Source organism: Lepisma saccharinum, chromosome 3 (genome assembly GCF_977018435.1).
Source record: "Lepisma saccharinum chromosome 3, izLepSacc3.1, whole genome shotgun sequence".
NCBI lineage: Eukaryota > Metazoa > Arthropoda > Insecta > Zygentoma > Lepismatidae > Lepisma > Lepisma saccharinum.
In genome coordinates, this window is record NC_139231.1 from 42,338,344 (window position 1) to 42,356,543 (window position 18,200).

General features: G+C 36.2%; 1 protein-coding gene across 2 annotated transcripts in view; it reads right to left on the reverse strand.

Moving 5' to 3' along the window:
- LOC145984995 (centrosomal protein of 120 kDa-like) overlaps positions 1-18,200 on the reverse strand; it is an 88,689-nt gene that overhangs the window by 14,598 nt on the left and 55,891 nt on the right. For both annotated transcript variants that reach the window (XM_083118479.1, XM_083118478.1), the window contains exons 8-9: positions 13,804-13,972; positions 1,888-1,991 (exon numbers count right to left, since the gene is read on the reverse strand). In XM_083118479.1, coding sequence (XP_082974605.1) covers positions 1,888-1,991; positions 13,804-13,972 — 273 coding nt within the window. The remainder of the gene's footprint in view (positions 1-1,887; positions 1,992-13,803; positions 13,973-18,200) is intronic.

Consider the following 18,200-nt stretch of genomic DNA (forward strand, 5'->3'; position numbering starts at 1 on the left):
TACAATGGATGCAATTAACAAAAGGTGGGGAAGAAGATAGGAGAGGAAGAGATGAAGGCCCTGTTGTTCGCTGATGACTTAGTAATATGGGGAAACAGCGAAGAAGAAGTACAGAGACAGCTTGATAGTTGGAATGAGGAAATCAGGAATGAAATTCAGTGCAGAAAAGAGGGAGTAATAACAAAACAGAGCCAGAAATGAACCAAGAATACAGATAGACATGGAAGAGTTGAGGGTAGTGGATAGCTTCAAATATCTAGGAAGCATAATTGAGAGAAGTGGAAGAATGGATGAGGAGGTAAACAGAAGAGGTGGTGGACTATATCAAACCGTTTGAAAATTAATATGGAACAGGGATGTATCTATGAAATGCAAGAAGGTAATATATAACACATATTATGTGCCAATAATTACGTACGGGGCAGAGACTTGAACAATGACAGAGAAAGACAAAAGAAAGATGCAGGTGGTAGAGATTAAATTTTTATGGACTATATTGGGGAAGACTAGAAGGGATAGAATAAGGAATAAGGAAATCCAACAGACAGTGGGGGTGGTGAAGCTTGAGGACAGTATATATCAGACACAGATGAGATGGTTCGGACACATGAAGAGGATGGATGCAGAAAGACTACCAGTAAGAGCTTACAATGCACAAGGAGTGGGAATAAGGCCAAAGGGGGAGACCAAGATGTCGGTGGAAAAGAGCAGATAGTGGAGAGTGTTACGAGAAGAGGACAAGACTGGAACACTGTGGAAAGAGAGGAGTAGTGGAAGATCAGGAAAAAATGGAGAAACTTCACTTCTATGCCGACCCAGCTAGAGACAGGAAACGGCGAAGGATGATGATGATGTCATATTTTGAATATTAACAAAAATTTCCTAAAAATTCATAACCATTATAGATTGTACATAATATAGCAAAATTTAATAACATATCCCTCCTGATAACAACCTACCAAACACCCCCCCCCAAAAAAAAGACAAGAAAAATGTTAATCCTAATAACCACTTATTGTAATAGACTTTTATTTCATAACAAGACTCCAGTTTCCTTCAAAATTTAATCTGAAATTTCTACTTGAACTACTGGTATATCAGTATTTTGGATATTAAACAAACATTATTTGTCCACAACACATTATTGATGTAAATTCCTTATTTGTAGAAAATTCTACGTCGTTGTTTTGCAACAAAAATTAAAATGAGCAAGGTAAAAAGTAAAGTTCCTCGTGGATATAGCACCATCCCATGAAGGCACATTTGGGGGATATAAGGGTAGGGCATCACACATTCTCGATCTCAGCAATTTTGGAGGTGATGTGATAAGCATCATGCTCCTAATAATTAAAACATCTTAAATCCAGTTTAAAATTATTTTCAGATCAAACCAGAAATATGCTACAAAAAACTTGATATTTAAAGAAAAATAGTAAATTTTCCTGATTTTTCCAAAGAAATTAAATTAATCTGACTAAAGAAAAAATATAGAATTTATTTCCATTCCCCAATTTTATTCCAAAAAACCCTTAGATTTTTCTCCCACTTTTTTTTATGTATTTTCAAAATTCCCTCAGTGTAGTTGATTTCACTGCTTTTTTCAGGTATTCTTCATTTTCCAGGCCAAAATATTTCTCATGAAATTGACAGGCAGAGTCCTTTATACATACTTAGGAAGTGTTATGAGAAAAGGTACAAAATTAAAATATACTATGCCAATGTTTAGATTTTATTTGGAAAGCCAGCAACATCATGAGCATACTTTCATGAATTCCATTTCATCACCATTCACATTAATTGTCCCATTTAGACAAAAATGGCAGAAAAGTAACATAAAAAGAAAAACAGATATAATTAGTAATAATTATACAATACAAAAAATGATACCTGTTCTTTGAAAATCTCTTGCTGTTTGTCTTTCCAATCTTCTAGCTCTTCAACAATCTTATACACAATGTTAGGATCAAGGCCTAATGGAACAGCTTCACTTCCTGCAAGAAAGAACGAACCCAACATTACCCACAGTGTTCTGTTTTAGACAATACCAGGTTAGGCTGACCTATCATCAACACTTACACACTCTAGTGAAAGCGAACGGACGTGTTTTCGGTTGTCTCCAGAGTGCAACCAGAGTGCAGTGTAGCAGAACACGATGGCAAATTATGTGGTGCAGTGGCAGCATGTGGTCGGCCTCTTCCGTGCAGCTTGGTGTCCAAACACCCGAACGGAAAAGGGAAGTGTTTTTCTGAAGAGTGCCTACCATGCATATGGAGTAATCCTGCTAACGTTGCTGATCATAAGTGGCATTGAGCATAATCCAGGCCCCTGTAAAAATGTCGATTTCTCAAGCGAGATTCAGGAACTGAAAGAAGTTATGCTTCAAGTGAAAAGTTTGAACAATATTATTATGTGTGAGGTAGACGTCCCATATGTCTGGGATTAGTAATTTTTTAAACAAAAAGAATCCGTTATATAATGAATGTTCTCAGTGTTACATAGTTGTAATATAGCAACTTAACTGTGAAAAAGGCAGTCTGTTTTATTTTTATTTCAGATTTTTTTAAAATTATGAATCCCAAATATCATCAGGTAATTCAAATTCATCATTGTTTTCACAAAGTCTCTTGATGTTTTCTGTTACATTAAATTTCATAGATGGTGGCTTACTCCATTTGTGAAAAAGAATTATTTTTGTTTAAAAAAATTACTAACCATTGTTATAACTGTATCTTTAGTCAAAATGAAAATAAATGTCTGATGAAAGGAGCGTGTGTTCTCCTGAAACGTCACAAAGAGAAACTGTTTTCTTATGCTTGTAATAACCGTAAACTACAGGAAAATAATTCTATAATGCAAGCAATGCGTACATACAAGAAAAACTATTTTTCATCTATTATGGGGAGAGAGGTACGTACATTCCAGAAATATCAAATCAAGATTCAAACAACACTTCAGAGAATCAGATTTTTGAGAAGATGCAAGTTAAACAATATAGTGCCAAATTTTTTGAAGTGGAAAGTTAGAACTCGTAATACCAACACCAGTGAATTTAAAGGAAACTACAAATGTTAATGATAGGACGACTAATGAGGGACTCGTACTCAGAATTGGACAGTCTTTCTCAAAAGACATATGATCTACACACAACACTGTCAAATTCTTTGCTTCCACTCATATGGGGTAAAGTAAACAGAGCTACACAACAAGTTGTAGAACACTACAGCAAGCTTTCAGAAAGGAGACTTGATAGAAAATTCTACCAGCTAATTCAAGAGGAACAAGTTATATACAACAACAATGAAAGAAGGGAAGCAGTTAATGTCACTGGTAAAATAGAAACTAAGAACATTGACAACAGATTATTTATAAATCTTACGGATATTAAGGTACCTGATGAGTATATAGAAATTTTTCAATTCGGAATGAAATTTTCAGTTGGTAGTGCTTATATACACGAGGAAGATTTTGTGATTTCAATAGAGAAAGCACTGAATTTTTTAGATGATGAGGAGGAAAAGAGAAAATTACGAAGTCTCACACATGATGCTCTTGATGAACGGTTAAGTTTTGAATACAACAGAAGAAATAACAGAGGTCCAAAATACACAACGGGAGAAAGAGCATATAAGGTTGGGGAAAAAAGTTCATAGTTTCAAGATCTGGTTGAAAGAAAACTACATTTTCTTAATAAAATCGGACAAGGAAAATAAACCTGTCCTTATTCGAATTAAGGACTATAAAGAAAAAATGGAAGAATGTTTCAAAGTAAACAATTTCACAGATACCTCTCGAAACCCTATAACTAAAATAATAAATGAGGTAAAGAAAGTAATTGAAAGCAGTATCACGATACCAAGAGAAATGAAGAAAAAACTCATTGTCAAAAATTCAACCCTGCCAATTGCCTTTGGACTACCAAAAACTCGCAAACCGGGAACTCCAATACGACCCATCATTGCAACTTTCACACATCCTGCATACAAACTATCCAAATATTTAGTTGAAAGACTTGCTATAATTAAACAACAAACACCATTCAGTGTTAAAAATACATATGAAGTGAAACAGAAACTAAAAGATATAATGAGTATCGTATTACAAGTTTTGATGTTGAAAATTTATATCCTAGTGTCCCAATAGAAGGTGCCACAGATGCATTACACAGATGGCTTATTGAGATGAAGGTTAACCCAGTAGAATCATGGGAAATGGTTCGATGGTTTACTGTATGTGCAAATTACAATTACTTTATATTTGATGGCAAAATCTATCAGCAAAGTAATGGTCTATCAATGGGAAACCCAGTATCCGGAATCATCTCCAGCATTTTCCTTCATTACATAGAATCTCCAATTGTTAATGCGATAGGTGCGGATATCAAACTCTACATCAGATATGTAGATGATGTGCTAATTATTGCTAAAAATGAGAACACCATCATGGACATATTTAAATTGTTAAATGAATCACATCGTCGCATAAAATTCACTTGCGAACCCATGAATAACAATGTAATTTCTTTCCTTGATCTGCAAATTAAGACAACTGACTCAACAATTCAAACATCAGTCCATAGGAAAAAATTAGCGGGGGAAAAATACATCCATGCCAATTCAGAACATTCGCGTATAACAATGGATAACATATTTTTAATTTTTTTTCCTGAGAGCACAAAGACTATGTTCTAATAATGAGGATATCAAAAATGAAGAACAAAGGCTTTTTAATATAGCAAAAGAAAATGGCTTTCACACTAACAGAATAAACCAAATCAAAAAACAAGTTGCAAGAAAATAAAGGAAAAGAGAAATACAGACAAAGATGAAAAATCTGTTGAAAAGAAATTTGTGTGCATTCCATTCCACAAGGGATTCTCACATAAAATTGCAAAAATTTTTACAAGTTTTAATTTCAAAATTGTTTTTAAATCACCAAGAAGTTTGGAATGTACATTTAATGAATTCAAAATGAGAAACTCTCTACCAGATGTGGAAACCACAGGAATATATAATATAAGTTGTTCATGTTCAAAGGATTATGTGGGACAAACAGCAAGGAAAATGGCAATCAGATGGCACAAACACGATTTAGACATTATAAATCTAAACCCAAGAACAGGTTTGTCAACTCATATCATCGAAGAGAAGCATTTGATTAAAAAGAGAAGGGTTTTAAAAAGATTAACGGGAAACACAGAGTTGAATGTCTGGGAAGCTTCGTTCATTGCAGAAGAACACTGGAATAAATTAAATAATGAAAATGGTAACATAGATCCAGTATGGAGTTTTCTCTTTCACAAATGGAGTAAGCCACCATCTATAAAATTTAATGTAACAGAAAACATCAAGAGACTTTGTGAAAACAATGATGAATTTGAATTACCTGATGATATTTGGGATTCATAATTTTAAAAAAATCTGAAATAAAAATAAAACAGACTGCTTTTTTCACAGTTAAGTTCCTATATTGCAACAATGTAACATTGAGAACATCCATTATATAACGGATTCTTTTTGTTTAAAAAATTACTAACCATTGTTATAACTGTATCTTTAGTCAAAATGAAAATAAATGTCTGATGAACGGAGCGTGTGTTCTCCTGAAACGTCACAAAGAGAAACTGTTTTCTTATGCTTGTAATAACCGTAAACTACAGGAAAATATCAGATATTAGTCTTGAAGATATCGAAGATGACATAAAAAATCTACTGGTTTCGATAAAATTCAACCTTATATACTTAAAGGATGCGACGAGATACTCAAATACCCTCTGCACACGCTGTTCAATATAGTGCTCTCGACCGCAACATTTCTAGATATTTGGAAACTATCGAAAATTACCCCGATACCAAAATCAAATTTAAAAAATGATGTAGAGAACTATAGGTGATAGCAATTCTGGCAGCACCGGCCAAGCTCTTGGAGCAAATTCTTTACAAGCACGTTTCTTATTGCATACGATCAGTGATCTCTCCTTATCAACATGGTTTCTTAAGTAAAAAGTCTGTCTGTACCAACTTATCTGAAATCACTCATTTTATAGCAACCGCGATGGATAGTGGAGCCCAAGTAGATGTAATATATACAGATTTCTTGAAAGTGCTTGATACGGTAAATCATTCAGTCTTAATGGAAAAATTGAAATCTTACAATCTAATATCGAATCCGATGTTAGAATTATTATTATTACTTAACAAGCCACAAACAGTACGCAACATTTCAGGGGATTACTTACGATGAATTTGAGGCTACATCCGGAGTTCCCCAAAGCTCTAACCTTGGACCCTTATTCTTTCTTATGTATATAAACGATCTTCATGAACATTTGAACCAATCGGGTAAGCTACTATTTGTGGACGACTTAAAAATATACAAAAAAATACAGTGACTGCACCGAGTTACAAGCAGACATTAACAACCTTGTGGAATGGTGTGAAAACAACAAACTGATCTTAAATAGCCAAATGTCATATACTATAAACACTACCCCAATAAAATATGAATATTGCATAAAAGAGCAAAAATTAAAACAAGTAGAAACAATCAAAGATTTGGGAGTTCTGTTTGATTCTCAACTTACATTTCACGTGCACGTTAACTTTGTAACAAACGAGGCTTACAAACTTATGGGATTTATAATGCTTACATGCAAGGAATTCAGAAGTGTCGAAAGCATAATGATGCTATACATCAGGTCGAAAATCAAATACGCATGTGTAGTATGGCACCCTCAAACCCAGCAAGACGTAAACAAAATAGAACGAATCCAGCAGTAACGTACGCAGGATTTCATCAAAGGGGGGGGGATATTTCGAAAACTTTCTACAAATTCACATTACCATTGTCTTATTATACTTTAATTAATTAATAATAATTAATTAATAATAATTAATTAATAATACTTACAACTAATTCGTTTAATTACTACTAATAATACTACTAATGCAGCTGCTGTTACTACTTATATCACTACTATTATTAAGTAGCAGAGATCTTCATAAATATATTTATGAAAGCAATAGAACAAAATTACATTCTTTTTTGTTTCTTTGTTATGAAATAATTGTCTAGTAAACTGTTATTTGTATATGATAGGTGAAACATTCTAAGTGTGAAGAAAATTCATAAAAATAAGCAAATATATTAAATTTATTGAAATAATCAAAATATGAAACTCATTCAAGGGTCCGCGGTAGTCTAGTCTGACAATCTCGTGGGAGATCCGGGTTCGATTCCAGGAATTGGTTGGAATTTATCCAGCCTTGTCTCCGCACCCAGCCTCATATCAATGGGTACCTGAGAGCAACCCTGGGGGATAAAGGCTGCCAGAGCATGGTGCTGATCACATCCCCTGCAAAATGGCCAAGATCGAGAATGTGTGGGCCCCAGCACACCACTACATGTGCCTTCATGGCACGGTGCTATATGCACGGGGAAATTTACAATACCTTTACCTATGGAACTCACCCAGGATGATGATGAGGCGCGACAATACATGTTGCCAAATTCCACCGAGTCTATGTTTTCGTTCAAAAGTAAGTTTATAGACATTCCAACACATTTATCACTTGTAGGTGATTCACAAAGCACTTCTTCAACATTATTTAATGATGTGGATGTAGACTCAGCATCACTTGAGAGTTCACAAGGGGATGCAAAATCAGTACCGGGAAGAACGTTTGCAATAAAGTCGGCACACTGCGATGAAGCAAGTAATTTTCACAATTTTCGCGAGAGACTGCGCGACTTTTTGCAAAAGAATTGCAAAATTGAACTTTATGGCCGCTTAGATTGTGTTTGGAATGTTGTTTTTCTCCATGCTGCATTGGAATAATAATTCAAATTATTATTATTATTATTATTATCATCATTACTGTCGCAGATCTTTGACTGTGATAAATTAGCCATTTTTAATTTTTTCTACAACATTTTCCATAATATTTCAAAAGCTCAAGGGGGGGTTAAACCTGGTAACCCCCCCCCTCCTTGCGTACGCCACTGGAATCCAGACTAAATTCTTGAGACTTGTAAAATACAAATTGGATGGCAGTTACCCTCAAATGGAATCAAGTGAGAGCCTTCTCAGATATTTTAACTTAACAACACTTAGCAGCAGACGAATCATGCACCAGCTCATTTTCCTTCACAAAATATTAAATAATCACACTGAAGCTCCATTCGCCCTGTCACAGCTGGATTTCTACGTCCTCTCAAGTAAGTTACGACCAAGAAAGCAACTGTTTAGCCTCCAACACAGTAGAACCAGTGCACCCAATTTGGAGTATGTGTATGGCATTTAATGAGATTGTTAAATGTGAAAACAATGTGGATCTACGAGGGGCACTATTTATATTTTGAGCCTTAGCAACACTGATTGAAGTTAGGCGCGATTTGACGTTTGCATGGAATCGTCTGGCATTATTGACCATAACGTACTTCAAATGTTTTGTCAATAGCTTCATTTGTGTTGTTTATGTTGCCTTGGAGATTGCGCGACAACAATAAAATGGAATTAACTCGTGAACATTTTCGTGCGATGATTTTTTACGATTTTCGACGTGGATTATCAAGACAAGAGTGCATCGATCAACTTACTTCCACATTTGGCGATGAAGCCCCAACCTTTGCCACTGTGAAACGCTGGTATAACGAATTAAATCGTGGCCGCAATTCGCTCACCGACGAGATTCGCAAAGGTCGTCCAAAATCAGTTGTTGTTCAAGAAAACATTGATGCTGTGCAAAACCTAATACTGCAAGATCGTCATGTGACATACTGTGAGATTGAGGCAACCATAGGCATTAGTTCCACCAGAATATATAAAATATTACATGATCATTTAGCTGTGAGAAAGGTATGTTCTCGTTGGATCCCACACAATTTGACAAAAACTCAAAAAGATGCTCGCGTCAATTGGTGCAAACAAATGCTCAATAAATACAATCGTGGTGCTTCAAAAGACGTATATAAGATTGTAACAGGTGACGAATCATGGATATATGCATATGAGCCGGAACGTAAACAGCAGTCGACTGTATGGGTGTTTCAAGATGAACCCAATCCAACAAAAGTTGTTCGCGCTCGAAGCACATCGAAACAAATGGTCGCCTGTTTTCTCGGGAAAACTGGTCATGTGGCAACTGTGCCTTTAGAGGAACGTAGAACGGTCAACTCTGAATGGTACACAACAATTTGTTTGCCAGAGGTCTTCGGTCAAATACGGAAAACAAACAAACGCCGTCGGATCATTCTTCATCAAGACAATGCCAGCTGTCACACATCTCGTCTAACAACCGACTTTATGAACAGTCAAAAAATCGAATTGATGGGTCATCCGCCGTACAGTCCTGATTTGGCACCCAATGATTTCTTCTTGTTCCCGAATGTCAAGAATAAATTGCGTGGACACCGTTGATGCGTTCAAAAACCATATTATGGAGGTGTCTCAAGAAGATTGGAAAAACTGCTTTGACAAATGGTTCGAACGAATGCAAAAGTGTATTGACCATAAAGGAGAATACAATAAAGCAGTTTCAATGCCAAATTCGTTTTTTCATTGTTAGGCTCAAAATATAAATAGTGACCCTCGTATTTTCCCTGAAAAGGTCAATTTTAAAACATATGAAAAACAATAGAATATGAGAATTGCATGTATTAAATGTGTGTGTGTGTGTGTGTGTGTGTGTTTCTATGTGTATATTTATGTATGTATATATATTGCATTAATTTGAGTTAAAATGCATTTCAACTATTGTGCAATGAACGCCATAAATAGGTAACATACCTGTTGCATTCAATTGCTTAAATAAATAAACAACAACAACAAAAAGTCATTTCAAGTACGTGACAGCAACATACTTGTTAAAAAAACACAAAACACACAAACAGCATGATAAAAACCACATGAAGAGTTAGTCCAAGCTTTTGATTCCATCTCGGAACCATTATCGGGGCTGGTTGAGAGATGTGTTAAAGTGATTTTTTTTTATCATGCTGTTTGTTTGTTTAGTGTTGTTTTTAACACGTATCAGAGTTTTAACTTTTATTTATTGTTTTGCTGCATTTCAACTAGCTATTTTGGATGCATTTGCAAAAAATAAAAAATAAAGTAATAACACTTTCCTTTTAAACTCATTTGAAAGTCGCATAGCATTAACTTTGATAGCTATTTTGTCAATGTACACTGCTGGAGAAAATAAACTGGACACTTGCATTTCTTGTGACAACGCACAAATTTAGTAGTGCTGCCTAATTTATATAATAATTTGTTTTCTGTTGAATATATTCAGGTTTTCTTATTTCCAATAATTTCTGCAACATTTAGTTAGCCTTCGAAGCAGAATTGTTAATAAGTTAAATTAGAATAAAATAATAAGTAATTGCAATTCAGATGTCAAATATTAAGGTGTCCGTATTTTTTTTTTGTCCAGCAGTATATTTAGGGCCAAACCGATACCATTTTGAACTAATACCGATATTCTTACAGATTCCCATAGATATTTCACAAAATATTAATTATAATGGGTGAGTATTAAACTCCAATTAGTCATCAATTTACCAGAGTTTTGATTTATATTATTAAAAAATTGCATCAGAATATTAAAACACCTGTTGTGTAATAATCACAAAATACAGTTTCTTTTTCACATAAGATTGGTGCACAATCAATGAAAGCTTCGAATTTTGCAAAACTTCCAGGATAATTAGACTTTGTGAAAGTGTCAGATGACATTTTTGTGGACTCCACGAACTATAAAAAAAAAGACTGAAAAATTATTGACTGGTATCGGTAAGTAAAATCTAACCGATACTTTCTGATACATTGCCATTGGCATCGGCTCAGCCCTAGTCACATTACATGTAGGAGGTTTACACTCACATAGCTCAGACTCAATTCCTGCATAGAAAGCTTGTAAAGGTTGTCTACAATTTCGTAAAAACAAAATTCCTTGACTTTTCCAGGTTTTTCCAAGATTTTCCAGACTAAAATCATTAGAGCAATTCAGGCATATTAACATGTTTGTAAGAAGGTCACAATATTTTAGCTAACACTACACTTAGCCAAGTTTTTAGAATATTCACCTCACATATAAAAGTGATAATGGCAGCATTGACTTGGGACTACCGAAGAATTGTTTTCTTTAAAAAATTCTTAACAATTATAGCAAAATTTAGTAAGAAAAATCTGTATTAATTCTACTATCTACCAAATACAAACCAAAAATTGCAACAAAAATGTGGTAAATTCCAGTAGCCACTTGCTGTAGTAGATTTCTACATGAAAATAGTTCACATGACCCTTTCCTACAGTATTTAATATACAATTTCTACTGTAACTACAATAACACCCAGTCTAGTTTGTACACAACAAATTTAAAATTTCTCCCTTGTCACTTTTTCTTCTAGGTTCAAAAACCTACTTTTAGTGCACTGCAACAAAAACGTTGATTTTCCTAGAAAAGCAGTAAATTTCACTGATATTTCCAATACTTTTCCAGGATTTTCAGATTGGTAGTATGTGTAATAAGATGTTGGTTTTTTTTCTGTCACATTGCATGAACTGTGCAGGTGCCACTCCATTGACTTGGTAACAAAATAATCTCGCAGGGTGATTGAATATTTGTTTCAAGTCCACATATGCACAAATAGGCTAATTGGGACTGGACCAACAGTTTAAAGAGAAATTCGAACCACTCTGTAATGTGTCTCCACCAGGTATCGAACCCAGACCCCTTGGTTACAAGGTAACAATGTCATGCTGGGTGATTCAGAACTAGTGTTGGGCAATATATCATCCAGACGCTATATCATGATGTTGAAAAAATATCATCCAGGCAATATCAACTAGACGATATATCGCCACAATATTTTACCAATAAAAATCATGTCTGCCATATATCGTCATAATATTTTGGCAATATATATTGTGTCAGCAATATATCATCACTAGGGAATAGATTTTTAGGTGCTAAAAAAGAGGGATTTAGGACATTATAAATTCCATTTTAGGACCTTTAGGTGCTTATAATAAATTAACAGGCATAATTATTAATTAATAATAATTTTATGATATAACTGGTCTTAGATGCAATCTGTATAAAAAGTTACTATCTTTAGTGCAATGAATAATATTCTTTGATTATAAAAATATACAATTTGTCCAATGTTAACCTTTTGCCGCCCAAGGCCTTTTTCACATGTAAGCCTCTATTACCCAAGCCAATTTTGAGCAAAATGCAGAGTTTCAATTAAATGAGTGTAGATCAGAGGCTAATTGCCCTAGAGAGATGAGTGATATACCGTTGTACGCGGAATGAACCAGAGATTCAGACTATATGAATTTTTTGCAAATTCGGCGTATATGTGGTGGGGGGAGGGGGCTAACTCTCAAAATTCCAAAATTTCGAAAAAAAATTTTTGACAGTGCACATGGAAATGATCGCTGACATGTAAGGAACACAAAACCGTTGTACGCAGAATGAATCACAGATTCAGACGATATATAATTTATGCACATTCGGCGTATACATGGAGGGGGAAATCCCCTGAAAATACTTCTTTTAAAAATGGGGTTTTGCCCCCCCTCCATTTTCATGAAGACAAAAAAATATGCAAAAAACCATTTCTATTAAATACATGTGTTAGGAACAATATAAAAAAATAAAATCGAAATTCTAGCCAAAAATAGAAAAGTTATAACGTAAAAACTACGACCTTGACACAGCATCTGGATCGAGATGCTTGGTTCCGTGAGGGTTACTTTTGAGTATCTCGTTCGAGACGCTTGGGCGGCAAAGGTTAAAACTTCATCATATTTTGAAGCACCTCACCACCATATGCATTTCAATGTTCTCCGTGGTGAAGTTCTTCCAGTTTTCCATGAGTAGGTACTTGTACTACAGTCACAGACACTGCTGGGTTGTAACAATCTCATTAACTTTCAAGGTGATTGTTACAACCCAGAAGTATCCATGGAGAACCTTCTCTCTATACCGCACGAAGTTATTGGTGCAACCTTCATAAGTGCAACTGCTGCTGATTCCCAAGGCAGGTTTGGGGTTCCCTGAGGCGTCATCGCCAACGAAGAGGGCATAGGTTCGATATCCGTCGAAGTCACATAGTGGTTCAGATTCCACTTTAAACTGTAGGTCAAGTCCCGGTTAGTCTATCTGTGCATAAAGTGTGCTAAAAAACCTCAACTTCAAAACTCAAACTGCAGGCAGGTTCGCAGTGGTCTTCTCTCCTTGATGAACAGCCTCTATACTAAGGCAGTTGTAGTTTCCGGCACAAAACCCTCCCCTTTCACCTAACTGTTGTGTCAGTGGGTGAAATAGGTAACGTGATTGGTCACTTACAGGGTTGATTTTCCTACTTGTTACAGCAGGCACTTGAAACAGCCAATCATATGGAGGTGTTCTTTGAATCTTCCCGTACTCTTACACTGTTGGAGGCTGGGAATAATGTCAGCCCTGTTTTAACAACTGAATGATAGCTAGGATTCCGTCCAAAAACAGACGGAATTTTTGATTGGTTTGCTACACCTATGGTCCCTTTAATTGCCTGGGAAGTACAGCATTTAACAATGGAGAATGCCTTATCCAGCCAGTTCGCTCCACATTTTTCCAATTTCGTGGTGCAAGCTGGAAGATGGTGTAAATTTGTACAGATGTTGACACCCCTTGTTGTTGCATTGCTTCTTTCGCCGCTCAGATTCATTCAAGGGTTAGCCATTATACATAAATGATATTCCTTCTATGATGTTGATTTAAATTGTGATCACAGTTTGGATTATAGAAAACTTACCGGACAAAATACGTGGGTGATATGGTACATCATCCTGTTTGAAATCTGAACCAAAGTCCTCCAGCACAACGGAAATTCCCACTGATCCTACCACACTTCCAGAACTTTCCAGGGAGGCCAAAAAATTACAACTCTGATATGCTTGGTCATCTGTCAAGTCTTTGTGATACTGAGGAGGAAATAAAAAAACAACAATATCTAATACAAGTTACTAACACTTTTCTACAGTAAGTAATAGCTGTGAACTACAATCCTATAAGTAGAGACCAGAATCCCCAACCAGAGGCCTGCACGAGACCTAGAGAAAACCCACCCACAAGAAGGCATGCCTAAAATAATATGCAACTCGCATGTCAAGCCAGATGTTGGATGATTGCATAAGTGAGCTTGCCTGAGCAAGAATCCACAGGACTCGAGACTTGCCAGATTTTTCTCTTTACCTGGGGCCTAGTCGTCACATGATACCTGATGTAGTTACTTCAGGTCCGATGCAAGCACCATTGTCAGTGTTGTGAACTGCAATTAAATTTCACTAGGCATGGAGACATTTGAATTTATGTTAGTCACAGAGGCCGTGAGGTTGTATAACTGTTAGATTTTATAACTTCACAAATTCAGGGTGGCTACAAACAAGCAGAAATGAAATTCCCTGACTTTTCCAGGTTTTCCAGGACAAAATTTACATTTTTCCCTGACAATTACAAACTAAACAAAATCGATGTTTTTGCAAATGGAAATAATAAAATCATACAGATCCACGTATGGATTTGTTAAGTACCAATATTATCTTCTATGAAATTGACTTAATTTCTCTATTCTCTATGATTTGAATTCAAACTGAAAAATAGTGAATTTGGAAAATTATTACAATTCACAAGCTACGGAAGGATTACGGAATTTTGTCATACGCAGCAAGTTTAAAATAAAATACTTGATTATTTTTAAAGTTACGACTAAATGAGATAAGAGTGAAGAGAGATAGATTAAGAAATACAATTTGTAATTTATCAGTCTCCTTATACATTCTCGGTATTATATGTTGATATTATCACTGAGGTTTGGAACCCTCTGCTTGCAAGAACCATGAGTGCGGACTCATTTATCAATGCATAAAGCTACTTCTCTTTTCTCTGTAAAGCAAACAACTTAACTCTTGCATATAAGTGAAACAATTGAATCGAACAAAATAAAGTGTCATATTTCCTTACATTATCAATGGGATTTCTGCTTCAGTACAGTATATCCAAGTGAAGTACTGTGAAACAGACAACATGCAGTTATACCATTAACGCTGACGAAAAGAGTATGTAGGCATTAGAAATTTAACACAAGGAATTTATAGAATTGCATTGTATAGGTACCTGATTTAGCTAACCACACATTAAAACAGGAAAACACTAATAATAAAAGCTTCTGAAAGTTCATATACGAGGGGAATCCTGAAAAAAGCTCCAAATGGTGCCTATACGCAGCACTAGTGGTCGGAGAGCGACACACACACATGCAGGCAGGAAGAAGTGGCATGTAGCTGTAGTCTGGTACAGTTGCAATGTAGCCGTTTTAGGACAGTTCTAGGTTAAAGTTTGCAGCTCTCACACAGTCTCCCACCGACTGCGATGTAGCCTACATTGCATGCTCAGAATTTGGCACAGAGCCACCAGCAATCGTGTGAGGTGTGCAGACCGGACGCCGTGAGTGATAGTATGGTCAGACGATGGTGCAGACAATTCACGGAAGGCCAATCGAATGTGCACAACTCCATACAGCTGAGTACACACGGGCCCTTTGCATCACTTCAGGTGAGAGATCTTGGACCACTCCCTGAACAGCCCTGGCCTTGAATGTACCGACTTTCATCTCTTTGCTTAACTGAAGAGGTTTCTGGCAGAGCAAGGATTTGACAGCTACACTGCGGTAGAGATAGTTCCAGTCTTTGCTGTCAGACACATATACCATGGACATACAAAATTTAGTGCCATGCTATGACAAATGCCAGATCAACGGTGGTGATTATGCCGAAAATTAGATTAGGACTCACTGTTACTAATGCAATAAATTATAACTGAAATGGAGGGGAAAAGGCAGGAAAAGGTGGGGAAAAGGGACTTCTCTTTTGCATCTCTTTTCAGGGTCAAATTTTTGCCGACAAAGCAAGACCGGCTTTGTTGTTCTAAAGCAATGCTTTTTCACTCCCTCCTGTTAACTGCATTCGAAGGAAACTTGTTTATCAGTATCCGATGTCAAAATGAAAGTTTTACGTGAGGGTGCAGGCAGGGGGGGGGGAGGGGGAAGACTGGTTGTTGAATCTGCGTTGTGAATATGGAATTTCGAAGCACGTGGAAGGAAACCTTTGTTTTTTTAGCACAACTGTCCACAAGTTGCGACAGGGGTTACCCTGCATTGTCTAAAAATAGAATTTCAACCAGCTGCAAGAATCGGTGCTCATTTTTCACTGCGTTCTAGCTTTTCGTCCGTGAATGTTGTGCGTAAGTGTCGTTTTGTGCCCAAGTGCGAGGACATTTTTTGGGTGGTGACAATTTTTTAAAATAATTTTTGGGGATTTTCTCCCTTCCCCCTCCATATATATGCCAAATTTGCATTAATTTGTCATTTTGTGCATTTTGACATTTTTTCGGGGGGCGGGGGGGGGGGGGAACAATTTTTTTTAAGAAAAGTATTTTTGAGGGGATTTCCCCCCTTTCCCCCTCCATATGTAAGCCGAATGTGCATAAATTATATATCGTCTGAATCTGTGATTCATTCTGCGTACAATGGTATATCTTTCATATCTCTAGGGCATTTAGTTTCTGGACTGTAGTCAATTCAATGTAACTCTGCATTTCGCTCAATTCCGAAGCTTGAGACAGTGGCGTACAAGCCTTTTGTTTCAGGGGTACAACTCGCGTTACATTGGTCATACGGCAATGATGCAAATATTTTTCTGTTTCTTACATGCTAGCGATAATTTCTATGTGCATTTTGAACTTTTCATATCCTTTTTTCAGGGGTGGGGGGAAGAAACCCCATTTTTTTAAAAAAAAAGTATTTTCAGGGGATTTCCCCCCTTTCCCTCTCCATATATACGCCGAATATGCATAAATTATATATCGTCTGAATCTGTGATTCATTCTGCGTACAACGGTATATCGTCCATATCTCCAGGGCAAATAGTCTCTGAGCTAAAGTCATTTCAAGGTACCGCTGCATTTTGAAACTTGAATCAGTGGCGTGCTGACCATTCCTTTTGGGGGTACAACTCAAGTTACATTGGTCATATGATAATAATGCAAATATTTTTGTGTTCCTTACATGTCAGCAATCTTTTCCATGTGCATGTCGACACTGTCATGTACTTTTTTCTTGAAGGGAGGGTGAGGGAACCAATTATTTTTTTTCCGAAATTTTGGAATTTTGAGAGTTAGCCCCCTCCCCCAACCACATATATGCCGAATTTGCTTAAATTTTATATAGTCTGAATCTCTGGTTCATTCCGCGTACAACGGTATATCACTCATCTCTCAAGGACAATTAGCCTCCGATCTACACTCACTTAATTGAAACTCTGCATTTTGCTCAAAATCGGCTTGGGCATCAAGGGGGTTACATGTGAAAATGGCCTTGGGCACCAAAAGGTTAAAATGACCTCGGATTACCATTTTTGTCTTTCAACAGCTTTAAAAACGAAGATTAAATGTGGTGATTGCAAAAAAAAAAAAATGTTTATTCCACCCCTGCCCAGAAAGAGCTATGTGATACAGACTTTTACAATTTCAGAATCCTACGAAAAAAAATCCTCGATACACTAGCAGTTCCAAGTAAGTGTATGTGTGTGTGTGTAGGTCATTGTAAATGCAAAAAAGAATGTGGAGCACACAGTTTTGAAAAGTCACAAGCCGCCGCTGGAAATCGATGACAATATGCAAAAACCTTTTGTAGTGTAATACTGATTTTATCACATATTTTATGGACAGAATGTAATGTGCTACATCGTACCTAAATTGAGGATAAAATTTTCTTCGCTATTAAATTTATGAAAATAAAACAACCGATCTTTGTGCCATGTAGGGCACATAGCACTAAGCAAGTCACGAATAGCATAATTTTTCAAAAAGGGAAGGGTATATCTTGAGCAATAATTTGGATATTAGCAAAATTGCAACAGAGAGAAAACCCGTAGCAAAATTTTTCAAAGTTTTTCGTAAAGTAGTTTAATGTAGAACAACCACTAGCCACACAATGTTTCAAAAATGTATTTACCATGGCACTTCTTGCGTAACTTGCTTCGTACTCCTTTATACTAGTGTGAGTAATACAAATGTTTTCTACAATGGAATAAATATCTGCAATTTCAAATTGATTATACGTGATGAACATTTCACGTGCAACTTAGAATCTAA